Source organism: Pleurodeles waltl, chromosome 8, assembly GCF_031143425.1.
Source record: "Pleurodeles waltl isolate 20211129_DDA chromosome 8, aPleWal1.hap1.20221129, whole genome shotgun sequence".
NCBI classification, from domain to species: domain Eukaryota; kingdom Metazoa; phylum Chordata; class Amphibia; order Caudata; family Salamandridae; genus Pleurodeles; species Pleurodeles waltl.
Genome location: NC_090447.1, coordinates 1,402,165,974 through 1,402,192,495, shown reverse-complemented (window position 1 = coordinate 1,402,192,495; position 26,522 = coordinate 1,402,165,974). Strand labels below are relative to the sequence as shown.

General features: G+C 44.7%; 1 protein-coding gene across 1 annotated transcript in view; it reads right to left on the bottom strand.

The window, feature by feature from the left end:
- The window catches only part of LOC138249601 (trifunctional purine biosynthetic protein adenosine-3-like), a 249,449-nt gene that overhangs the window by 162,855 nt on the left and 60,072 nt on the right, over positions 1–26,522 (bottom strand). Inside the window, exons 11-12 of the mRNA XM_069203543.1 lie at positions 10,067–10,298; positions 3,339–3,433 (exon numbers count right to left, since the gene is read on the bottom strand). Of these exons, the coding sequence (XP_069059644.1) occupies positions 3,339–3,433; positions 10,067–10,298 (327 nt within the window). The remainder of the gene's footprint in view (positions 1–3,338; positions 3,434–10,066; positions 10,299–26,522) is intronic.

Below are 26,522 nucleotides of genomic sequence, written 5' to 3'. Positions count from 1 at the left end.
ATGCAGAATTGGGCACATCTGTGCCCAACAAAGCATTTCCAGAGGCTGGGGGAGGCTACTCCTCCCCTGCCTTCACACCATTTTCCAAAGGGAGAGGGTGTCACACCCTCTCTCAGAGGAAGTTCTTTGTTCTGCCATCCTGGGCTAGGCCTGGCTGGACCCCAGGAGGGCAGATGCCTGTCTGAGGGGTTGGCAGCAGCAGCAGCTGTAGTGAAACCCCAGGAAGGGGAGTTTGGCAGTACCAGGGTCTGTGCTACAGACCACTGGGATCATGGGATTGTGCCAACTATGCCAGGATGGCATAGAGGGGGCAATTCCATGATCATAGACATGTTACATGGCCATATTCGGAGTTACCATTGTGAAGCTACATATAGGTAGTGACCTATATGTAGTGCACGCGTGTAATGGTGTCCCCGCACTCACAAAGTTCAGGGAATTGGCTCTGAACAATGTGGGGGCACCTTGGCTAGTGCCAGGGTGCCCTCACACTAAGTAACTTTGCACCTAACCTTTACCAGGTAAAGGTTAGACATATAGGTGACTTATAAGTTACTTAAGTGCAGTGTAAAATGGCTGTGAAATAACGTGGACGTTATTTCACTCAGGCTGCAGTGGCAGGCCTGTGTAAGAATTGTCAGAGCTCCCTATGGGTGGCAAAAGAAATGCTGCAGCCCATAGGGATCTCCTGGAACCCCAATACCCTGGGTACCTTAGTACCATATACTAGGGATTTATAAGGGTGTTCCAGGAAGCCAATGTAAATTGGTAAAATGGTCACTAGCCTGTTAGTGACAATTTGGAAAGAAATGAGAGAGCATAACCACTGAGGTTCTGATTAGCAGAGCCTCAGTGAGACAGTTAGTCACTACACAGGTAACACATTCAGGCACACTTATGAGCACTGGGGCCCTGGGTTACCAGGGTCCCAGTGACACATACAACTAAAACAACATATATACAGTGAAAAATGGGGGTAACATGCCAGGCAAGATGGTACTTTCCTACAGTGCCATCCTGCTGCGGCCGTAGTCCCCGCTTGTCTTTGTAACACATTTCCTTATGAGAAGTTTCAGGCTCTAACTGGCCCAGGTGCGAGTACATTATCATGGCTGTTTGATGGGTGCCCCAATGCGGTGGATCTTCAGTCTCTTATCATGCCGAAATATTGGGTGGCCAACTGACTGTGTTTATTTATACAGTTCTAGGGCAAGATATTGGGGGTCATTCCCAAACCGCCCAAACACCGCCCCGCGGTCAGATGACCGCGGGGGGCATTCCGACTCCGACTGCTGGGCCGGCGGGCGATCTGCAAAAGATCGCCCGCCGGCCCAGCGGGAAAGCCCCAGCAAAGATGAAGCCGGCTCCGAATGGAGCCGGCGGATTTGCTGAGGTGCGACGGGTGCAGTGGCACCCGTCGCGATTTTCAGTGTCTGCCAAGCAGACACTGAAAATCTTGCTGGGGCCCTGTTAGGGGGCCCCTGCACTGCCCATGCCAGTGGCATGGGCAGTTCAGGGGCCCCCAGGGGCCCCACGACACCCGTTCCCGCCAGCCTCTTCCTGGCGGTGTAAACCGCCAGGAACAGGCTGGCGGGAAGGGTGTCGGAATCCCCATGGCGGCGCTGCTTTCAGCGCCGCCATGGAGGATTCCTTTGGCCAGGGGAAAACCGGCGGGAAACCGCCGGTTTCCCTTTTCTGACCGCGGCGTCAGAATTGGCCAGGAAGCACCGCCAGCCTGTTGGCGGTGCTTCCAGGGTCAGAATGACCCCCATAATCTCTTTGAAAGTCTTATGTTACCTGCCCGAGTGATTGTGGGTGTCGTCCCGCACTCTTTCCAGTCACATCGCATAGTCCTTCAACAATCTCTCAGGTTGTGTCAGAGTTGTCCCTTCCGAGGTGCGGAGAAGGTCCTCGGCTGCAACATCTGGATACACAGCATGTCGGTAGAAGACCACAGGCTCCCAAGTCACTGCGGAGATACCACTCAGCACACTGATAATGAAAGTTAATATTGCTTCAATATTTTTCCAGATGAACCATGCACCGAGGCTTGGGGCAACCTTTCTCAATTTAGGTTGGTACCTGGCACACTTCCATGCACATTGTCTCTCTGAGCAGACAGACAGGCTTCTTGGCACTAGGCAGACTCACAATGTTCTCTAGCAAGTTGAGCAGGCTCCAGGTGATGTTACCTCATGTCTGGGAGACTAGCTGTCAGGCAAAAACCACCCCTGGTTACACAGCAGCTCTTCTAAAGCAGAGCACTTCCATTCTCTGAACAGCTGCATCCTTCCATTCATCTGACTGGGTTTACTTTCCAAGCCACTTTACTTTTCACTCCAAATGTAGTTATCGAGGTAAATGGGACCAATCTCAACATTCACCTGCCATTTCCCATCTTCCCATCTTAAAGACTTCACTGTCCGAGAAGTATTTACTTGAGGAAACCCCATACATTGCAGTCCTGCAAATTCTCTTGTAGGACTTTGTTATAAGGTTAAGTAACTTAGACATGGTTCTTACATGTCATATAAAGGTCCCATGCAGCTCTCCTGACCTCCCTACTTTACCCTCTTCTTACCCTGTCTCACACTTAATTAACCACAATCCCACATTTCGTATGTGTTTGCCTTACTCCTTTATCCGTCCCTACCCTCTTCTCTTTCTTGTCCTCTTTCCTCTCACCCTAGGGTTGTGCACCATGACTTACCCATAGGTTTTATGGTGTTATCTTTAATGAATTCTTCAATTTGTTGTCAGTAAAACACATTCTACTTTTATTTCTATCTGCTGGTTACTGTTTTTGCTAATACATTATGTTTGTGGGTTTAGTAGCACAAGCCTAGCTACAAAGCAGAGGGTCATTTTACAATAGTGTCAGGAGAAATGAAGAGTTGGAGGTTAGACGAGGGGAAGGTGGACATTTGAAGGGGCAGTGCAAAGGGAGGTGTAAAAACAACACAGGGGGGAAGAGGAGCAGCAGCACAATGCAATACAAGGCCTGGAACAAAAGGGAATAGTGGAAACGGGGCTACCAAAACTGAAAATGCTGCAAGAGAACAGATGAAGCAGAGAGGGCATAAAGTTGATAGAGAATGATCATAGGAAGGGAGGTGGAGAGCAAGATGGCCAAGGAACAGCATAATGAAGAAATCATACGTCCATCTTACTTGAAGATTAAGGACTCGATTTCTCTGAAGCAGAAGAAGGTTAGACATCATCAAGGTACACCATGAAAAAGAAGAAAATACGATTCCCCACTGTATGTTTGGATGCAGGCAGCCAAATGTGAATACACAAAACATATGTGTTTATTCCCACTTCATGCTATTTCTCACCTGGTTTCGGCAGACCAGTAGCCAATGGTTTTACTGCGCATATCAATGGGATACTGGAACCAGCGCATTCACCACTGTCATTGCGTTTCAGGCCTCTAAAATGTAAGAAAGATAAATCTTGTTAAATCTTAATACTGATTTATAACCATCTTTGCACAGGTGGAAAACCCCTCTCTATGTAGTATAGGTGATTGTGTCCTTTAACCACATTATCATTTTGAATTCACCGCACAGAACTCTGAGCCAAAACAGATGAACAAAAATTCAAGAACTAAGAACCACAAACGTTTCCCCCGGTAAAAAAAATACTTTTCAGAGCAATCACTCATTCATCAATGACAACAACACATCCTAACCCAACACCACAGGGGTGTGAAAAAATATACAAAGCTTTAAGAATATTCTATTAAAATTGATAAATTAAAAATTTCATATGCATAAAAGCACAGATACACCAACATAACATGTACAAAACAAAAGGGAGAATTTCCCAAAACAAATCCAATTTGTCTTTTATAAGAGATGCACTCCTACTTTTTATGTCACTGGATCTCTACGAGTACATTCAATAACATATACATATAATCCATGTACTGTAGATCGTGCTTTCAAATTCCGTCAACGTGTTTCGGTGGCACCAACATGTAAACGGCACCTTCTTCAGGACTAAGAAATATTTATCTCCTCCCAAATATCTCATTCACATTAGCCTCGGGACCCACATGTCCCACTTAATTAATTACTAGGACACTATCCATTAAGGTCCCTATTGTCCAACAACAAATGCGGCCACTCTGCCCAAGTTTCTGATCATCTGTCCCAAATCCAAGCAGACATCCCCCACTCTTCATATTATTATATTCATTAACATCATCAGTATCATCGTCTAACACCTGATCATTTTGAATTTTCATGAAGGCAGATGATTGCTGGGTAATGGGATCTGGCACTATGGTGCATTAACACAAACAGGGGGAATTTTTTGCATGAGTTTTACAAGCGCGGGACCAGGACAGGAAGAAATAAAAAGCATTACACTTTGGCTCAGATTTACGAAAAATTCATACAATGTAAATCAGCAGCTAAAGTTGCTGTACTGTGTTGCAAGAGAGAGACCAGAACAGCAACATATTTACTAAGATATGGCCTGTTTTCCTCTCCCCCGGGGCCGGCACTTCAAGGGTTTGCCCTTGGAGCAAATTAACGCAAAACAGTGCAGGAGCCTCCAACAGGTGGATCACTTTTTTTATCCCTTCTTACTTGCATCTCTTTCTTTCTCTTCCTTTTTTCTTGCTTTCATGTCTTTCTCTCATTTTTCAATTTCTTTTATCTCATCTTTTTCTCCTTTTTTCTCTTTCTCTTCCTGTCTTTTACACTACTTCATTCTTTCCCTACTTCTTTCTTTCTTTGCCCCATCTTTATTGTTCATTATTTTTCAATTTTTTCTTTTTGTTTTTCTTTCACTGTTTATATTTGTTTCTACTCTGTTCTTTTTCTCATTTTTAGCTCTAACATTCTCCCTTTCCTCCACTTCTCCTTCTTTGATTTTTCCTTACTTTTTCTTTCTTCTACTTTTTCCTTCTATTTGTCTCTCCCCTTTTTTCCATGCTTCTTTCTTTTTCTCTGTAATTCTTTCTTCATCACTAGTTATTGTTCTTTCCTCCCCTCTTTCTTGATTTCACTCCTTCTTCTGTACTTCCTTTCTTTTGCCCTACTTCAGTCTTTCTCTTCTTATGTTTTTCTCTGCTGTTTTCTCATTTTCCTTCCTTTTGTCCCTCCTTTCGCTCAGTCTTATCTTCTTTCTCTGTCTTCATCATTCCTGTGTTATTCTTTCTCGAATCTCTTTTTCTGTTGTATTTATTTATTGTACCTTTTCCTCTCCTTTTCTCCTTTCCTCCTCAACTACTGTCCTTTTCTCCATCGCTCCTATCTGTTTCTTAATTTTCTTTTTTCTATTCTTTCTTTTCCTCATGTTCCTTGCCTTACTTTCCATTATTTTCACATTCTATTTTTCTTGCTTTATTTCTTTATACTTACTATTTTGGGTGCTGCCTTTTTATTTTCTTCTTAATTTCTCACTCTGCCTTTGTCTCTTTTTCTGTTCATTTTTTATCTTTTCTTTTTTCCTTCTCTGCTTTTTTTTGTTTCTTCTGTCTTTCTCTTTGTGTTTCTTATTTTCTTTTGTTTCTTTCTTGCCTTTTTTCTCTAATTCTGTTATTCTTCCTTTCCCAGTGTCTCTCTTCCGCCTTTCTCTCTGTTTTACCCTCATGTTCTCTGTCACTCTTTCTCCCTTTCTCTTTCTCAAGAGCAAACGGACAAAAAGGATCCATACGGAACCCAAATGTAAACCTTTTGCAATCCAGCTCCTGTGCCATTAATGCTGTGTGCTCCCTGTAGCAGGGGTGGGCACTCTAGGGACAGTGTTTTAAGTTATTTGGCCTCTGTGAACATTGATCAAATCTTGTATTGGGCAGTAGTTCACACCGGTCTTCAATGATCACAAGTAGCTCTTACTTTAGGAAAGGTTGGAAACCCCAGGCAGCGCTTTGCGTTACTTTGGGAAACTATCCAATGCAAATTGTGATTTGCGCTGGATGGGAAATCCCTGCGGAACACTTTTCGCTGGGTTTACATTAAAAAGAAAACACACACCCAGGACAAAGCATTAATAAAGCTGGACCTTTGTCCTTCCACAAAAATAGTGCCTCCATTGTTGTGAATCATCTTTGATCACATACCGCTGAATACAAGTTGCACTGATGCTGTTCAGTGCGAAATAATGCTTAGCAAGAAATGAAAATCTCTTCTCTGAGAAAAAGGGATTAACAGCATATCCAAGTCATTCTCATCAAACACAGAAATGCATAACACCCAAGACTCAGCAGATGCCATGAGGGGAAACAATCTCCCTTTCAGCTCTCAGCTGAATTTTAAATATCTGAATTTGAATGATGAAGTCGCCTGGTTTCAGGAAGGAGAGGCATTACCACTAAAAAGTATCTTGTCTTTGAGGTGGTATCAGCGATCTCTTTTGCAAATGTGATGATGGCCCGTAAAACAATGTTCTTTCCAGTTTTGTTTTCTTTGCTACAACTGACCCAGACACTGAAATTCCGACTGGTTGCTTGGCGATATGGAAAGTGTGGAGTCTAAAGAGCAGACGTGGAGGCATGCACAACTCGGTGCAAAGTCTGTGAATGCGGAGGTGCACTTCCAGTTACAATTGAGATCTAGGGCCTCCGAGGCTCTGCCAAGTCAGTTGTCTTGGAGTTGACAATGGAAGATGGGCATGATCAGGAGAATTCTAGGTGTGGGGCCCTCTGCATGTAAAACTACTCTTGTGTTTGCATCTACTGCACACAGTGAGGCTGGACCACCGGGACAAGTACTGCTGTGAGTGACTGTGGCGTAGGGGAGCGGTCCAGTACCTGCCCGTGTTAGGTGTCACTACTGAGATACAGGAAATCTGTCCTTCAGTGCCACAGAATCCTAATCTTCTGTGGGGGTGTTCTCTTTGTTGGGGTCGTGGGCCTTGATAACATGCAAATGGAACATTTACGGGAAACAATCTGACATATTAGGGAGAATCCTCCCTTTAGCATGACGCCACTTTGGCATGACATGTCACCAAACAATAGTTAACTTAAAGTGTGCATCTATTTTCATACAATATACCAAACCTAGAGAAGTGTAGTAAGTTAGCAACAGGTAGAAAGAGCAGAATAGATGGGCCTCAAAGGGAGAATTACAAATCACTGAGGAGGAGTGAGTACTGAGACAGTGAAAGCCTATCTCAAAGGTGGTATAATCGTGTTAGAAATGGAGCCTCTGGTTGGCAGTCAGTTTGCACTCTGTCGAAACAGGGACCCTCACTCTAGTCAGGGCAATGGAGATACATACTTAAGGTAACCTCTGCTCACCCCCTTGGTAGCTTGGCACAAGCAGTCAGGCTTATCCCAAAGGCAATGTGTAAAGTATTTGTACCAACTCACATACAGTAATACAGTAAAAACACTACAAAGTGGAGACCAATAGGCAATATTTATCTAAATCAAACAAGACCAACAGGACAAAAATCCAACATAGACAAGTCAAGATATGAATTTTCAAAAGAATAAGAGTCCTACTCCATAGAAAACTATGGAAATGTTGTTGTTACACAAAGTTCCTGGTTTCATCAAAAATAAATCCGCCCGGGCGAGCGTGCGTCCAAAAAGTCAGCGATGCATCAATTTCTTTCTCGCAAGTGAGGCCTTGCATCGTTTTCTTCTTCGGTCGGGTAGATGATGCATCGTTTTTCTCTCCTGCAAGAGAACAATGCATTGATTTCCAGATAGGCACGTTGGATCCACGCAAGCTTGCTTTGGTTTTTGATGCACAGCGACGATGCTTGAGAAATCCGGTCGCAGTGTCGGAAAACCGTGTTGCATGGGGTTTGCGTCATTAGCAGCAGCTGCAAGCCCGTGTTGCGTCGTTTCTCCAGCCGAGATGCATCGATCACCCAGGGAGATCGCTTTAGGGGTCAGGAATCCTTCCAGTAGAAGCCACCTGCAGGGTCAAGAACAGGACCAGTTGGAACTGATTCTCTGGGCTCCTTCTAGCTTTTGTGTTCCTGTAGCTTAACAGGAGGTCAGCCAACTGACCCTTGTAGTTCACTTTTCAGTTCTTGGTACATGTGGGAGCAGGTACACCCCTTGAGGGTCTCCTCATAGGTCAAAACAGCAGGTGCAGTCCTCCCCTGTCTTCTGTGGGTCCATAAGTGTTCTGGTGAGGGTATCTGGGGTGCCACATTGATGCCCAATGCTAGCCCGTGGGTGGGGGAAACCCCTGGCCATTCTCAACCCAAAGGGTTAAATGTTCCCAGAGGTGATCCTAACCACTTTGTCAGCAATATCTGAGTACTTTACCTTAAACTATTCAACAGTGCCCTTCTCTACCTAAATCCAACATAGCAGAACTGTTCTTCCTTCCTCTCTGCAGAGCTTCCTGTGCCCACCCAGAGGTGTGGCTATGATAATAGGCAAACCCTCCCTTGTGGTCACTTCAAACCAGTTCTAGGGCAGCTCTCCCTCCCATTGAGCTTTGAGACAGGCTATCTATGAGGACAAAAGGGAGACAGGCTTAGGCATGAGCTTCATCTGTAGTGACAGGGTAAAGTACAGCCCCCCAGGCCATTCTGCTCAGGATGAAAATTATCTCCACACAAACAAGAACTTTGTCCACTGCCTGGGAGTAAAGCACATCTTACCACTGGAGAGGCATTAACAGTCAGGCAACTCTGAACAATGGCGGAAAGGGACATTTGGCTCAGGCACAAAAATGACAACTTTCTGAAAGTGCCATAATACGGGGTGTCCATACAAAAAGAGGCATTTTGCTGTAGAAATCAAGTTATTAATTTTACTAAAAGTAAAAAGCTTGTTCCATTGACTGTTGATTTAGGTCCCGATAGTTTGGTACCATGCCCTCTCACACTCTCTTTGTCCAGCTAACACTTAAATGCTGAAAAGTGGGGCACTTTTGTTCAGAGGATTTTGTTTGTTTAGTAGTTTTTTAGAGTGCTCTGCTAACCCTATGGGCATCCTATGACTAGAAGTAAATGAACACAATCAACGAGTGCAGATCCATCAGAAAACACTCGGACACTAAACAAAAATGACTTCAATCATTCCCTTAACATCAGGTCAGGGATCATGCACAGAGAACCATGAAACCAGTTCCAATCTTTGGCCACGGAAACAAAAAAAAATGACTTCCGGCTCCTATTTTTTTGATATTAGGTAGTGCCAGTCTGCACAACGAGTAGTTGTGAAGGGCTATATTGGGTTAGTAGGGACTCATTAAATTAAGGATAAGCATAGGACTGTACCATACACGACTTCATGGCTAATGCACAAACTCCATAACAGACCTATCTTGGGTTTGGGAAACCAATTATATTTTTTCAGATGTTAATAGATGAGTGGCCAGGAAGCATGTTCCAGCTGCAGTCCAGAGGCTTAATGTTGAATCAAATAAAGATTTTAAAGGTGATATTTAGGAAAACCCATGTAAATCGAAATGTAAAAATCAAGCTGTGATCCTGCAAATCCACGAATAACCTGAAATCCCACATCCACTGGAAGACAGGGCAACACCTTCATTTACATCTGTGTTGAGAAGGGTACCATGAAAATCAGTATTATTCTGTACAGTATTGTGTATGGCGCTAATATAGAAAAAAATGAAAATAAAAGAAACACAGATGCTTCACATATGCCATATTTGGATCTGATTTAGAGATGAAAAGTAAATTAAAATACATTGATTCTTCATGAATATGATAAAGATGACGTGTGAAATCAGTGCCAGTGAAATTACCACCACATTGTTGTGGTACAGCTGCAGCAATTACGTTGTTGGAAATGTCAACCAAAATAATCCCACCAATGGTCAACTTAAGCAGTTTGCTGTTGAACACTAGGTTTTACATTACCCTAAATATATTCAAATCAGGCCTTTTATGTTAAGGAACATCACATTAACTACAGTCATGTAATATTGATAGTCACATAACTGTACCCTTAGCTGCAGAACTGCATGCCCTTTGCTGTCTGATGTGGAAACATCCGAAGGGTTATTAGGTTGTCAATCAGCAGTGTCTATGCTAAGTAACATAAAGGTTTTGCAATATATCATTGACACTGAAAATCCAAGCAATATGTTCGATGATGCTTTCTAATGCACACCTGCACTGTTGGAGGAACGCTATTGCCTGATAACCCATGTCCTTTCTGTAGACTGCTCCTATGAACTTTATGGTTTGCAGCCCTTTGATGACTTCATCTGAAGCCGACATAAAGTCACTCTTAATAGACGTCACTGCCAGGATTCTACCACCATTAGTTACCACGATGCCATCCTTCATTGTGGTCTCCGCGTGAAACACCTCCAGCCCGAGTTCCTTGACCTGAGGAAGGCCTGCAAAATAAAAAAAATACTGTTTCGTTCATCACCTTTATTTGCAAAGAAGGACTTCTCTTTTGTAGCAAGCATCCCCTGAGCACATTAGAATCTGTTTGTTTGCATGCAGATCTATGCTTGGCATTAATATTATTGTATTAAGATTATCCAGGGGACAACACCATGAATAGCAACAGTGTAGCAGTTTGACTACCATTACTGCATATCTAGTATTAATGGTGCATTTTTAACCTCTTTTCGTGTCAATATTCCGGTGCTATTTTGGTCTCAAAATACTGATGATGGGTGTTAGGGAATGCTCAATTAATTAGTATTTTCATCCTTGCTGTTACCACTCTTGCATCGCCTTTTTTAACTAATAGTAGGCAGTAACACATTTAAGACATCATGCTATTTTAGGTAACGTTCTGTACATTTTCAGAGCACCTTCTGCTCTTCAGAGCCCAGACAATGAAGCAGAATACCTTTCCTTCCCTCCACAGGCATTTTATTGTCATCAATAGTTAATTAGATAAGTCAGAAACATCTCCTTCCACCTCATGCACTGGAGTGGGGGATCCCTTTTGTTCTGTAGGATTTTCTGCAAGGATTAAAACTGCATTAAAATATACTTCCAAATGTCTACCAAATTATCACAATTGTGTCTGAGACAAGTGGTAAGCACAACCTGCAGGTGGGGAAGAAAGATTGCTGTTAGTTCATGCATGGAAACAGAAAAAGTCAGTGGAAATTAGGAATGTTACACAGTACAAAGGTTACACTCTAGAAGGAGGATAAAGTTAACTTTAGCTCTCTGGAAGCCAGTATTCAGATATGGAACAAATTGGCAGAACAGTAATAATAGCCATATAGTATCCACCACAGCGGAACACACTCTCCTCAATATGCAATGGGATACACTAAGGGCCATATTTACGAGGCCCATGGCACAGGGTGGCACTGCCCTGTGTCACCCGAAAAGGGCAGAAATGTGCCGTATCTACAAGATACAGCGCATTTCTGCCCTCTCCTCCTGTGCTGATGCACATGGTGTGAAGGTGTTGGTGTTGAGGGGATGATTGTATATGGGCAGAAAGGGACACAAAAATAATCAATGGAGGCGGTTTCCTCCTTCTACGTGTGCTGCTGAATGCAGCACACAGAAAGAGGAAAAAGCAGGTAGAAATAATTTTATTTCTCCACCTTGCGCCACTCTTTCACCACCCCTGGGGAGAGATAGGCTATTGACACATTCCCAGGTTTACGAAACCTTGTAAATCTGGGAATGCATCAAAATCCATGGGTGTTGCATGGGAACACCTACGAAACACCCATAAAAATGTCTCCGTGGAGGAAAGTAAGGCTAACACAGCGACTTGTGCTGTGTTGCCTTACTCCATATCTACAAGGCCATGTAAAGCCACGCAAAGTGGCTTTGTATGGCCCTGTAGATAAGGGTGTGCAGCCTGCAACGCCAGTGCATCACAAACAGCAGGTCCCGGCGGCACAGGCAACTTGTAAATATGGGCCTAAATGTTGGCAAAACTCAATGTGATGCTTGATGTGCTGAAGTTGAGCATCCTTAAGTGCAACTGGCTGTGTAGAGAGTGACAGACACCGTGTTGATCAATTGTACTTTGACACAGTCCTCACATCCCGTTTCTGTAAATGTTCTCCGAGCTGTAATTTTTAATTAAATGAACCATCCCTGTTTTGCTAAGCACCTCTTGTCTTTTGTTTTTTCAGGGTAAATTCACATCTGAGAAATGTTTTGGTGAATCAGCCAGGAGCTGATTGGTTCCTCTGACCTGAATGCGACCAGGGAAAGGGACCCTGCCCAGACGGATTCACATTTGTGCAACAAGAAAGGTGAGCATGCCCTCAATTTGTTTGTAAATTCTTCTGAATCCGTGGGGTGGAGGTCCGCCCTGAAGCCGCCGTCAGAAGGGTAAGAGACTATGGCAAATTAGGAAGAAGCGTAACCAGTATAAGTCACCTTTTTTAATAGTCAGCATGGTAGAAAAGGTGACAGTTGTTTGAATGAGGTTTTCCTGCTTAGACCAGTGGGCGTGACACATATGGTACGCATAGCCCCTAGGTGTGATATAGGGCCGGCATCTCAATTTTGAGAGGTGTCTTATCGCTTGGACAACTGGGCGTGACACAGATGGTACGCATAAGGCCTGGGTGTGATATAGAGCCAGGACCTCAATAAGCAAGAGGTGTTTTTTCACTTGGGCCACTGGGCATGACACAAATGGTACGTTTGTCCCTTGGGTGTGGTACAGGTTTGAGACCTCACCACTTGAACCGCTGGGCATGACACAGATGGTATGATTGGGCTCTGGGTGTGATATAGAGCCGGCATCTCAATCTTATTTTTTAGTCTAAAAGCGTTTTCTCAGTGCTATTGTTTTCTTAACATTGTTGGTATCTGAAAGAAGTGAGAGATGTTGTTGGTTTGGACTGCTTGGCGTGACACAGACTGTACGCATGACCCCTGGATGTGATATAGGGAGTGATTTGGACGTTAGTGAAAAAGATTTGGTTCTAGGAAATTAGGTGTAGCTTGTGTTTGGCCAAAAAGGGCTATGGATGTTGAGTTATTCCTTTTTCTGCATAAATTGTTATTATGTTTGTCCTCGAGCCAATATTGACAGACTATCAGGCTTACTTAGGGACAGATTTAGGAGCCCCTAGCGCTTCCTTGTGCCACATTAGCGTCATTTTTGTATGCTAATGTAGCCCAACGCAACGAGGCAAAATCGCTGCGCCAAATTTACTCTGTAACCCTTTGCGCTACATTATGCCTGCGCCATATGCAAAGGGGGCATTGTCTATTGGGTTGCTGAAAAAATGGAGCAAAGAAATCCAAGAGAGATTTATTTGCATCATTTTTTTTGCACTTTTAACGCCTGCTCAGAGCAGGCGTTAAAAGGAGGCACACCATTGTTTACAATGGGGTTTGCAGGATTAGCGTCAACATTTTTTATGCTAATCCTGCAAAGCTCTGAACTAGCATCAACATTTTTTGCACTAGTTTCCTAACTACTGCCATGGTGCACTGTATCTTAGATACGGCACACACATTGTGGCATTAGGGGGCGCTAAGGGGTGCAAGAAAAGTGCCACTACACTGGGTGCAGCGCCACTTTTCTTAAATCAGACCCTTAGTCCCGTGTACCACACAGAGCTTCCCCTGGTCACAGGATAGCATGTACAAGGACCGGGCTAAGGCATTTTTGACAGTCATAATTTTTTCTCAGTCATTTTTTCCTTCAATATGGTTGAAAATTGATGTATTTTTTTTATATTGTGGTGCTGGTAAATTAATGCAACTATGTTTTGTCTTGAGTATTGTGTTTTGTTGATGACTCATACTCTATATGAAGATATTGCTATTTCTCACAATCGATATTTAATAACAAAGTAAAGTTTGCTATTTGATGCCAAAATTTCGGGACGTTTGAATTAATAATTGCACTTTTGTCCAGGTTGTGACCCTTCAGATGCATTGCTATTTGTGTTTATGAAATGTTCATATTGATGCATCTGTAAATAATGTTGAGCTCTGTCCCATAAATTACTGCCCAACTTATCATGGAGGTATAACTAAAACACATGTAAGCCAGGCTCCCCACACAGGCTAAAAAACGTAATAAGTTTTGCCACAAATGAAATACACACACCAAAGCACATGTGCTTCCCTTGCCAAAGGAGGGAACCTTTGACACTAATATAATCAAACGCATGAGGACTCAATACGGACCAAATACGTAGGGCAAAAGAAGGACATGAGAGAAGCTCTTTTAGACCTATGGGCTATCTCCAAGGAGGCCGAGACTGATAATCCTATTTCACAATCAGCAAATAAGACGTCCGCACCTACCCTGTCATATGCAGGAATGGAGTTGCTCTCCTCGATGCCTCCGATTCCCGCTTAAGTATATACCAATCAGCTGGTCTAGGGAGCTGGAGGGTCCCCTACCGAACAATGACCTGTTAGGTCACACCCTGACAGACCTACAGACCAAGAAGCCCAGGCAGTCCCAGAACCATGCCAGTTTAGCGCTAGATCGTCCCAAAGCTCAACGCCCCACACCATCCATCACATTCAACCCACCGAACCTCAGCAGCAAGAAGAACATGTACTCCCACCCATGAGCACATTTGAGTGACAGGGAGATTGAAAGCAGTTCTGGACAGTGACACAAGTAGCGGAGTGAGGAAAGGAGACTCAGTCCTCCTGGATCCAATGCCAAGGGGGGCAACCACAGGGTTTGCCCAAGTAGCCAAAGAAACAACAGAAAGCGTGTTTGAGGTCAAGTCCTGAACAAAAAGAACAGTGTATAGCTCAGAACAAAGAAGGCAGCCTAGGTGGGATTTAGAGGAAAGGCAGGAACTAAGGAGACAGAGAGAAAGAGAGAGCTCGCATCCTGCAAACACAACGGGAAAGTAGAGCAGCGCGCCCTCCACCTGAGAGCAAGGGTAGGTACAGAGCACCACCGCTCTCGGAAGAGTCCAAGGCAGAGGTAGATGAGAGGCTTTTGGCTGGGATCCAAGCCTCACCAGATCATCAGCATAGGAGAGGGGCTGACCAGGAAATAAGAGACCAAAGTTGCCTGGTGCAAACTAAACTTAGACACAGGAGAACTAAGATGGCACCTTTGCATTCACATGAGGGGAGCTGCGGCAAAGACGTCTGCTGCGCCTACCAAACATAGAGGACAGACGAACTAACCCCAAGAGAGATAGTAGCTCGAGAGGAAGGTGAGATCTTTAAGCAACCATTCTGTTGCTTGCTAGCCCACTGGACAGAGGGAAGAAACCAGTGCGATAGACCCTGGCTGGAGAAGGGGATCCTTTGAACCAGAGGACATGGCTGTTGTGGAAGACTGCATCTGGCATGGAGGGGGAAATCCCAAGTGGAACTTGCCCTACATGCAGGATTGCCTAAGAAGATGAGAAGGCTATGTTGGAGAGAAACCAGTGGAGCTATCCAAATGCAGAATAGGCCCGTTACTGCAGAAGGGCACGTCAGGGACCATCTATTTTCCCATGGGCTCAGATGGAAAAAGAAGAACTAAGAACCAAATTGCTACAATTGTTGGGTGGGGCGGGGAAATGGATCCCATGCTTTGAGAAGAACACCGTGGAAATTAACCTAGTAATAGGCAATGTCAAAGTCTGCTGAGCAATGTTATCAGAGAGCAGACTAACACGGTATTCACCTGAGCTTGCATCCCAGCAATCATGCTAACAAATACTGAGTATGACAGGCCACATTCAATTGGTACAGGCACCAAATGTGGAGGGCTCTGAGGGAAATGTTTCCTGACTGCTCTGATGGAGGAGGGTTAATGACAGAAACTACAAAAACTAGGGAGATTTTCTGGATAGGATGAGGGAATGATGGGAACAAGAGACAGGACAGCCATGGACTGATACGGGCCTAAGGTCATATTATTTTACAATGTTCTCAAGAAGGGCCTGCCCACCGAAATACAAAGAGCATTGGACAGAGTAGTGGGATAAGACACCAAACCCTGGTAAAAAATACAAGTTCACATATTACAGTATCACAACAAGAAACAATAAAAGGACAAGAAAAGACAGGAGCAAGCCCAGAGAGACCCCCTAAACTGGTCCAACACAAATTGAAAAAGACTGCCCTCGAAGGGGCACAATTGACCTCACATGTGCAAATGGCACCAGTTCTGAAGGGAACTCCACAGCAATATCCCAGAGGGGTTCAACGTAGCTAAAATTACAGAAACCAGAGAGGTTGGTAGCAGCCAGACCTTATAGAATGTTACTTTTGCCACAGAATGGGTCACATGGCCGAGAGATGCCGGTTCAAGGCATATCACAAACAAAGGCCAATGAGCCTGGGCCCGTCCCTGCAAAATCTCCATCCAGAAAACCAAGCCACAGAAATCCGAACGTACCTTACACTCAGTCTCAGGGAAGTCAGTCCACCATCGCACCACTGCAACAGGGGTCAGGTAGTTGAACAAAAATGTGGCAACAGCAACCACAGATAGGGAACCTAGCCCAACAAGAACCGGGGTCACAACCACGGAAGGAAGGGTTAACTGTTTGGGGAAGCAATGGCATCACACAAATGCAGAACCCAAATGTACAGTAAGTTAAAACCCCCAATGTGAAGCATCCATTTCATCCATACCTAAAAATTTGCAGTACCAAAACCCAAAAGAAGGACAAACAAGACAATGGCTCTCATTATGACTGCGCCAACATACCGCCGCCACAGCGGAATACTGCTACCCATATTATGACACACATATAGCAATCCGTCACTATACAGCCACACACCATCTTCCGGCTGAGGTGCCCCCCCATTCCCCGTCCCCCTGAGGTGCCTGTGTATTTTCGACCTGATGCCCCTGCAGTGTTCTCTCCTTTTTGTTGCAGGAGTGAGGTGGGGCCTTGGCACAGTACAGGAACATTCCAGAAGAATTCCGACTGTTCTCTGATGCACAAATATCAGCGAAAGAGTCCATACCCTTCTTCACAGGGCAGGCAAAAGTGAACGTCTGCTGGTTACAAATAACCAGGTGGGAAATGCTCAAAATGATGAACAGCACTGAGCTCGGTCTTAATTAGATCAAAGAAGAACCTAGAGCCATTCACCTCATAGTGATGCAACATCGATAGGTTTTCGACTTATTGACCACAATGAAGGGGGGGGTGTACCAATATTGGTGCCTCATGCTGTGGCAGTTTATACCATGCAATGAAATGGACAGTGGCAACCTGACTCTTGCCATCCAAGCATTGCACCGTTTACAAAGAGACGTCTGAGGAGAGCAGTGCCCCTGAGCAAGAGTGGTTGACAAAATGGTTCACCTGTCTCCCCAGTGGCTGACAAGTCTGTGCACTTCATTGTTGCCCGTTTTCAAATTATTATTGTTTTTGTGTGGTTTTCTGCAAGTGGGAGTTTCCTGCTGTAAAAAAAATGCATTCCTCAAATTGGGTAGAATGCAAGTAACCAGGTAAGTAGTAATAGTACAAGTCTCCAATAATGTGACTGACATGAAGTATGGGTTAGGTAGTGTAGTTGAAAATTCAGCTGGGGGGGAATGTTAATATTGGAAAAGTCAATGTATGTGCACCATGATACGTTTACATATAAAAACAAAATTGCATCAATGTTGTTGAATTCATCCGTTATGAAGTCTCCATCAATCCCAACTCAGGAGTACGTGGTCAGGCAGGCTCTGGGACCTTGGCCTGAGGTTACTGATTGACAGGTCACAGGTGGGGCAGCATGCATCCAGCAGACAAATGTGTGAACAGGAAACTCAGATCAATCCCACAGATAGGTGCAGTGACACCACAAAGGTCCCAGGAGATTGGCCTCAATTAAGCACAAGTGTCCGGAGGGGTGTGTGCGTTCCTAAAAACACCATAAAGGCAGATGCCACATGTAGTTAGGAATACTCAGCCAATCAGAACACAGCACACAAAGTAAATGCAGTGATCACACGCCCTTCAGGCTGGACATGTGGAAACGTTACCCAAAAGCCCTCATTGTGTCCACGCAAGGTCAAGGCCCACCTGTATTTGCTATCAAGGACTGTGTTTACAACTCCAAAACACCTACTCACATTCTTTACCCTAAAAGGAATGTTGTTATTGTTTAATGGCACTCGGAGAAATGTATAAAACACCATGCAGATCAATTGTACTTTGAGATAGCCCTCAGACTCCGTTTTTGTAACTGGTCTCCAGGCCATAATGTTTAATTAAACAAACCATTCCTGTTTTGCTAAACACCTCTTGCCTTTTGTTTTTCAAGGTAAATTCAAGTTCATGCAAAACCAGAAACAATAGAATGAGTCCTGAACTAGCTGATTGAAGTCCTTAAACCTTCGGTAGAAAATGCCAGTACAAAACTGCTGCATAGCTGAGTGTGAACAAGAGACTCTCAAATCAGATGCTGCACACACAGGTGAAGGGCCAAGACTGCAGACCTCAGGTTCAAGCAAATTGTAGCCAAAAATCAGTGCTGTGATCTAGAATGTTTACACCATGTTACTAAAAGTTGAACATTACCAAAGTAAGAAACAGCAACCTTAACCCACAGTTACATCTGCCAAAACCATCCCACATGGAACATTGTGACCTGAAGGTTCCAAGGGGGACATACCATGGGAGGAATGAAAGGCAAACATTGTGATAATAATAAAGAATATAACAGTAGCTTTCAGTACAAAATAATATGATTTGCCATAGATTAAAACTGTCTACATGTTGTATGTGTGCAGTGCAGCACACATGCAAAGTTTGAACTATTTGGAGTGAAGAAATCTTTTCGGCAACTTTACGCCTGCTTGAGGAGGTGTAATTATTGACACAAATCTATGCCTATCAATGTTAGTTAGTAGATAGAGACTTACATCAAAACACATAGGTAGTTGCATGGGAAAGCCCAAGTACCACCCAAGGGTTGCACCCTGCAAAGTAGGTCACAATACTACTTTACATTACTTTAGTGTAGGAAAGTGGATTATTATCAGGTGGAGACATGCACCTTCAGCTAGTAGCAATACCACAGTCAATAATAAGGTCCGGTCAAGTCTCAATAAATTAATCCTTTCTTAACCCTTGGCAGCTTGGCAACAAACAATCAGGCTTGACCTAGGAGACAGGTAAGTGTAACGCAATAAATATCACCAAAACAGTAAATAAGTAAAAGACAAAACACAATAACACCAATTTATAATAGATAATATAAAATGCCACCAAAACGACCAAGGCGTAGGCTTTTGACACATTCCCAGGTTTACAAATCCTTGTAAACCTGGGAATGCATCATAATCCATGGTTGTTGTGTGAGAATACCCACCACAACGCCCATGGAACGCCTCTTTGACACAGTAAGGCAACACAGGGACTTTCACTGCATTACATTACTCCATATCTACGAGGCCCTGAAAAGCCATGCAAAATGGTTTTGCGTGGCCTTGTAGATATGGGCCTGCAGCATGCGCCCCTGGTGCATCATAAAAAGTGTCACACCCTGGTGGCGCAAACCGCTTGTTAAATATGCTCCTTCGTCTTTTTCTTGGAGCTTTTCTCTCAAAAGTGATTCCATGAGCTCCTCGGATCCAGAGTTGGATTCAACAACGACGGCCTAATGCAGTGGGGTACCTCGGTGAGCCCCTGAAAATCTTTGTTCTCAGCATCGATGGTGAGAAGCTCCAGAGTTTCAGCGGGACATGCAAGCATGGTCAGGCCGATTTGCAGTTCGTGAATGCCAGCTTGACATTTAACTGGTCTCCTCCTGGAGTTTTTTAGCAAAACTTTGTAGAAAGTTTTCAAACGTTCAAATCTTGTTGTTTCTGTGTTCCTTTGGGGGAAAATAGGAACCCGGTAGCTCCGGCCAGGGATTCAGACACTCTGGATTACCTCTTGGTGGCTAGGACTCACTTTCTCACAATGCACTAGCACAGTCCAGAGAAAATCTAGTTTCCACTGGTCAGCTGGTTTGATCCTCTCTTTCGGCTTCCAGGTGACTTCTTCCAGCTCCTCTGTGTCTGTTGCTGATCAGGGAGTCCACTCCTTTCCCTTTGTGTCAGGCACAGTCCTTACATTTGGAGCCTTGAGAGTGCAAGCAGGAGCAGTCCTATTGAGTGCAAGCCTTCTGTGGAGCAGTCCAAGAGTCCAGCAGGGCAGTCTTTTTTCTTCTAATGTTCCAGGCAGTGATCTGAGGAGGTCCTGCAGCTCTCCCATATTTATTCTCCATTCTGGGCTGGCAAGAGGCCAGGAAACTCCAACCAATGGGGGTAAAGTTACCTCCCTCAGCTATGACAACTTCCTGAGATGTGTGGCATATTTTTGACCCAGAATGCACTATTCTAACAAAAAGCAAAATGGAGAGTGTGTGTTTGTGTAATCTACCCAGAGCTGTGGCTAACATCTAATTACATTTCTATTCCATCCCCTCTCCTAATCTAATTAGGGGGGACTGCCATCTAGCAGAGGTTCAAAGAAGTGGGGGCTGGCCTGTTTCCTGGGATATCTGTTCTGCTGCCTTTAAAGTCCAGCATATCTCCCCACCCGCTTCCTCCCCCTGGCTTCTCCAGGAAGCAAATCTCCCACCACTGTATTGTTGCAGCCCCAGATCTCGACACACCTACAGGTAGCAGCTTGGCTCAGGCTGTAAAAGGCAGACCAAGCCTTGGAAGAGACATGTTGATCTGTTTTTGTTACAGTAAGCTTGCTGTTCAGGATGATGCCAAGGTTGAAAGTGTGGTCAGTCAGAGTGGGTGCTGGTCCTAGTTCGGTAGGCCACCAGAAGTTGTTCCACAGAGACATGTTGTTCCTAAAGATCAGCACTTCTATTTTGTCTGTGTTGAGTTTTAGGCACTTAAGATAGTTTTTGCTGTCAGACCCCTTGAATTATCTCCAGTCGTGTTCAATATATGATTTCACCATTTTCAATATGGATTTTCAAAGGTAATTGTATGAGAACCTATACTGGGGTACTTGCAGAGGCCCTTTCTTGGTGCTGTATGTGACAGGGAAATGCTTTTTTGTAAATTCAACTTATCCCAACGTTACTGACCTTATACTCTGATCATTCTGCCTCCATGCCTCTCATTGTTGAATAAGGATTAGCAACGACCTGGGGTTGTATTCGGGACACTTGCGCTATCTGATTTTGTAAATTTGTGCATTTCTTTGTTAGGAGCACACTTGGTAAATTCCTTTTGGTGTTTCAGCTGCAACAATAAGCGGACCCTTCAATGGAGCATGGATAGCAGTTTTTGTTTTTCAGAAGCCCATGATTTGATGTGGGAAGGATAGCTCTGGGTCAGCAGAAACCCAGATTTTGTGATTTCTGCCCCAGCAATGGAATAACTCCTAATTTCTGGGTCTCTCACAGTGGACCACCAACATCCAGTAAATATGTTTTGTGCAATTTTGGTGCATAAATCACTCCTTCATGTCTCAAGTGTAATTTTGAAGCTTAGTGTGGTATTTTGTCCTAGGCAGTTGTAAAGCTGTATTACCAGTGTACAATGGAAGTGGCCATTGCTGTTGTCTGATGTTCAATGCCAAGAACAGCATGTAGTGGCATACCAAGGACCTCAGGGAGAAACCAGCGGTGGCATGCAGTGTTGTCAAGTCAGAGACACTCTACTACCACTGTTGGAACCCACCATCTCCTCCAATCACTGGTTGAGTGCTTATTCACTTTTGCATGAGTATAGAGCTCCACTACTCTACATATTACATGCACACCCCCACTTTTCAACACATTCTAGCAGCAGCCTGTGGTCCAAGCATGAATGAACTACAAACAGAAGGTTCATGTCAGAAACATTATGTCATTATGGTCCAAGAAGGATCAAGCATTTTGGACTGCTTGGCATCCAGCGGAACAGACATGTCTTTTTTACATGAAACTCTGCCTGCCCACATCTCTCTCGACAATCGCAACAGAGTGACTTGTCCTACAAAGCTGGAGAACTACCAAAGCCTCGGGTAGCCTGCTAACATCTCACAAGTTGCCAGTCCACCGCCTTGCAGCTCCCCGGCCCTGACCGACACCACAGACAACCAGGAGGAGGTACACGTGCTCTGGAAGACCAGGACTGTCTCCAAACCGAGTGACGACACCAGGACCCACTGGAACCATGCAGCACCAGTCCCCGGAGTACCAGATGCCCTGCACCAAGCACCAACAGTGACAGTCCATTCCGGATTCCCACTGCACAGGACCAAGCAGCTTTTGAGGGACATCAGCACCACTGACACCCACTTTATGAGAAGCCCAGCAGTCTTGATTTTTTCCCTTGCCAGCTATTACCCCTAACCTCAAGGAGCATCTTTGCGCACAGAGCCTAGCTGCCCTATCCACTCTGCATCCAAGCCACGCGGCCTGAATCCTGAAAAACCGTCTGTGCCCCCTTGCTCCAAGGCCCCTTGCAACCCAAGCCCCCATTTGGGAGCTCTCTGGCTTGTCCCCAAGTCCCTCTTTGCAGCCTGTTTCCAGGTGCCCCCCCCCTTCTCCATAGCACACCCAGCTACAACCTCACAAGCCCCCCTGCTCTCAGTGGAATTCGGAGAGCTCCAGATGAACTGCTGGTAGTACTTTGGACCTTGGGCCCCTACATCTCTAAACCCAGAATGTGAACCCCTGAAACCAACTGTACTTGCCTTTATGCATTATTGACTTTTCCTCACACAAGACTGTATTGTGAGTAAAGGCGCACAGGGTTGAACTCTTTACTCACCTGTAAGAAATAATAGCGAAAGCAGTACTTACTCTTTTATGCACTTCTTAGTTACAAAATATATTTAAAAGAAGTGTTATTTTTCTAAATTGGTCTCAGATTTGTTCCTTCAGTGTGTGTCTTTTTTATTGCCTGTGTGAGTACAACAAATGCTTTGCACTGCCCTCTGATAAGCCTATCTGCTCGCCCACACTACCACAAAAGAAAGCGTTACTATTATCTACGTTTGCCTCTGTCCACCAATTAGGGATCCACTGGAGACTCTGCATGGTGTACATCTTTTTAGTGCACCATATAGAGAGCTAGCTTCCTACACATATTCCTGGAGCTTTGGCATTGTCTCATTTGTCATGCCCTTATTCAGGAATGGGGGGTGTTAGAGATGAGAGTGATACATGTTCAACTCACTTAAGCCTTTCAACATAGTCATTATGTTATGTTTGAGCATCCTAATCAATAAATCCTGTGGGAATGATTCATTGATCCTTATCACAATCTTGAGAGAGAAGGTTGTGATCAGATTTTGATGGCAGATGGTGGGCAAGCAGTGGTGGAATCGTTTTTTTAATACTTTGATTTTTCTTCTGTCACTTAGAATATGTCATGCACTATGTGGGACTGGATTTATTGCGGTGCTCATGCAATGGAAATGAAGTGGACGTTTTCTGAGGAATATTGAACACTGTAATATTTTTATCTACTCTGGGTAGTGGAGAGGTAGCAAGATTGTGTTTCAGTGTTGAAATGTAGCCTCTGGAGAGTTCTTGATGACTTCTCATTTCTGCACCTTTTGAAAGGTTCTGAGGAGTTTGCTACTTTGGTTGCCAAAGACAACTGCCCTCTATTGTACCAGGCAGGGAACCGGGAAGTCTGTCCCCATGTGGAGTTGAGGCAGCGTCTCACCACCGATTGTGTAGGGTAGTAAGCACATCTCCCAGTTGTCCGAGTCAGTGAGCCACTGTGCCACATATTGCAAGTGGACCACATGGTAGCAGTGCTGCACATCTGGCAGTGCCAACCCCCATCAACCATGTCTCTCTTCAAGACTGGTAGAGCTACTCTGCTACGTCGACCGGGCCATACAAAGGAGATTAGCAGACTGTCCAGTCTCCTGAAGACACCCGGGGCAATCGGACATAAGGAATTCTGGACAGTGTACAGGCAGCAAGGCTATAGCCACCCTGTCCATGTTAGACAAGGCTAGCCTGTTCTAGAACTGGATGCACCAGCAGAGACTCCCCAGCACCCGTTCTATATTATAAAGATTTTGTTGTGTCTCCATATGGGCCACCATGCCTCCAAGATACCAGGAACTCTCAGTCTCCCAACAGAATCCAAGCTCCAGGAGGGACAATTGCTAATCCACCCAGGGAAAACAACGCCTGTTGACCCAGAGCACAGACGCCTCTAGAATTGTCACAATATGTCTCATTAAAGCCAGTACTTCCTCTCTGGGGGAGCAGACATTAAAAAGCGCATCTTCCCCATAGAGTAAGATAATGTGTGTAGTGTTGTCTACCTTGATTCCCCAGTCCCTCATCTCCTGATGTAACAACACAGCCAGGGGCTCCAGTGCTAAGGTGAAAAGCAAAGGAGAGGTGGGGCATCCCTTATGGGTGCCCCTCTCCACCATACAACTATCTGATACTGCACCTCCCACTTGAACCCGGGCTACGGGCTCCGTGTATAGTAGCTGCACCCAGTCTCTAAAGGAAGGACCAATCCCCATTGGCATTAAGTATAACCAGTCCACTGTGTTGAAGGCTTTCTCCAAATCATTAGCCACAAGTGTCATTTCCTGCTTCTCATCAACAACCTCATGTAAGATATTAGCCTGCTGACGTATGTTCATCACCGTGTTCCAACTCTGGATGACGCTGCTTTGATCGCCATGCACTAATGGCAAACGTTTACAGAGTACCTCGACATCTGAGTCAATCATCGTAAGGGGTTGGTATGAGGAGCGGTCGGCAGAGTCCCCTTCCGGTTTAGGCAGTAAGCATATGAGGCCCTCGTGGATGGTTAGAGGGAGAAACTTCATGACTCGTGCTTCCTGAAAGACCTCTAATAGCCGCTCCGACAAATGGGAGGTGTACGTTTGATAAAACTTCACTGGGAAGCCATCTCATTTATTACATTACATTTATTATGGTCCTGACAAATGGGAGGTGTAAGTTTGGTAAAACTCCGCAGGGAAGCCATCTCATTTATTACATTACATTACATTACATTACATTTATTATGGTCCCATATGGGCCCTCTTAAGTCCTCCAGTAAGAGCTCCTTATCCAACTCCTGCATGCTCTCAGGGGCAAGGCCAAGGAGTGTAATCCTCTGGAGAAATGCCTCCACCCCACAACAGTCTCCCTGGCTCTGTACACCATCTGAGGGTGTGTCTGAAAAGTCTTCAGTATGTCCTGTCATCCGGTAACAGTTCTCTACCCTGAGGCCTGCAGGTGCACTACAGGGGGGCGCCTGCTGTTTACACCTTAAAATCCATTCCATGAGTTTCCCAAACTTGTCCCCCTCTCAGTGTAGGGGTAATCTGTACTGTGTATGTATCCTTAGTATATATACACAAATAACAACAAAGATTGTGGCTATGTGAAGATGGTGTGCACGTCCAGGAATGTACAAAATCCATGGTAATGGAGTCTATGTTGCAGGAAGGAGTGCCCAAGTGGTTTAGCACCCAGCCACAGGGTGCATAAGCTGTCACCTTAAAAGGCCACAGTCGATTTGTAAGGAGAAGAAGAACCACCGCACATCGCAGAAATGTGAAAATTTCAATTTATTCCTCTGTGTTGTCTCAGGAAACACATCGCCCGACCCAGTAATACACAGTGGGCATGGTGTCAAAAGGCCAATATCAATCTCATGTTTGAAGAAGAACAACAGCCGACACGTGTTTCGTCAAAATGGACTTTTTCAAGGGTCCAACTTGTGGAAGTATCAAGTTGTACTGTTAAGTTCCAAAGGCCAATGATGATTAGAAAATTACATAGCATGAACTACAGAGAGTATCCAAAGACCATGATAAGCCTCGGCAGAGAAACAGTGAGTATTCTTTCAAGCTGTTAGCGGTGTCGCATCTAAAAAGATTGTCCAGCATATTTCAAAGGTCGTGTAAACTGGGCTTCACTTTCACAAGCCCCCCACTCTGTCTGACCTCAAGGGAGTCTGATCTCCCCTCTGTATTTCTTGCTGTGCCACAACCGCCTCCAGTTCTTTGCATATCCCAATAGGGGACCCAATGCAAACACAATGCATCCCTGCTTTCATAGCCTCCCGTTAATTGGTCCTAGTAACCATTAATTGGTCCTAGTAACCATTATACCCCAGTTGTGCTTCATATAATCCATCAGTGCATCAGCCAGGGATGCCCTATATGCAGCATCCGTTAGGATATTTGGAGGCAGATGCCAGTTCCTCTCCACTTTTTCATCAGTTTATGTGTATGTGTTTTGCTGGTCATAAGATTTGCTGCTTGTAAACATGCTATGTGGACCTCAGTGAGCTTCAAGAAGTAGTGAACCCAGTATATTTTTGCAAAGTCCCTTAAACCTCAAACATTCCAGGAGATCACATTACTGAAGCCCATATTGAAGGGTCATGTGAACTATTTTGTGCACCCGCTTCCCGGTTGCATTGGTGGCTCAGTGATATTAGTCTCCCATCATGTGTCATGGTGCAAAAAAGGACAATGAGGAGTAACCCAATTCCAACAAACCCCCACAAAAAGCAGTGGCAAACCAAACAGCACCCGAACCTTCCCCCAACAAACAATCCAACAAAAAGCATATTCACCCATCACTATAAAGCTGTCAGGACCTACAGCATAAACCCAAAACATAAAGAACTAGGCCTACCACTAGTAAAGTGGGAGGAAATCTCCCACCCCGTGCACAAATACAGGTTCAGAAAACATATTCGATTACACCATCTGATCTGCTCCCTAACAATCCAGAAATTA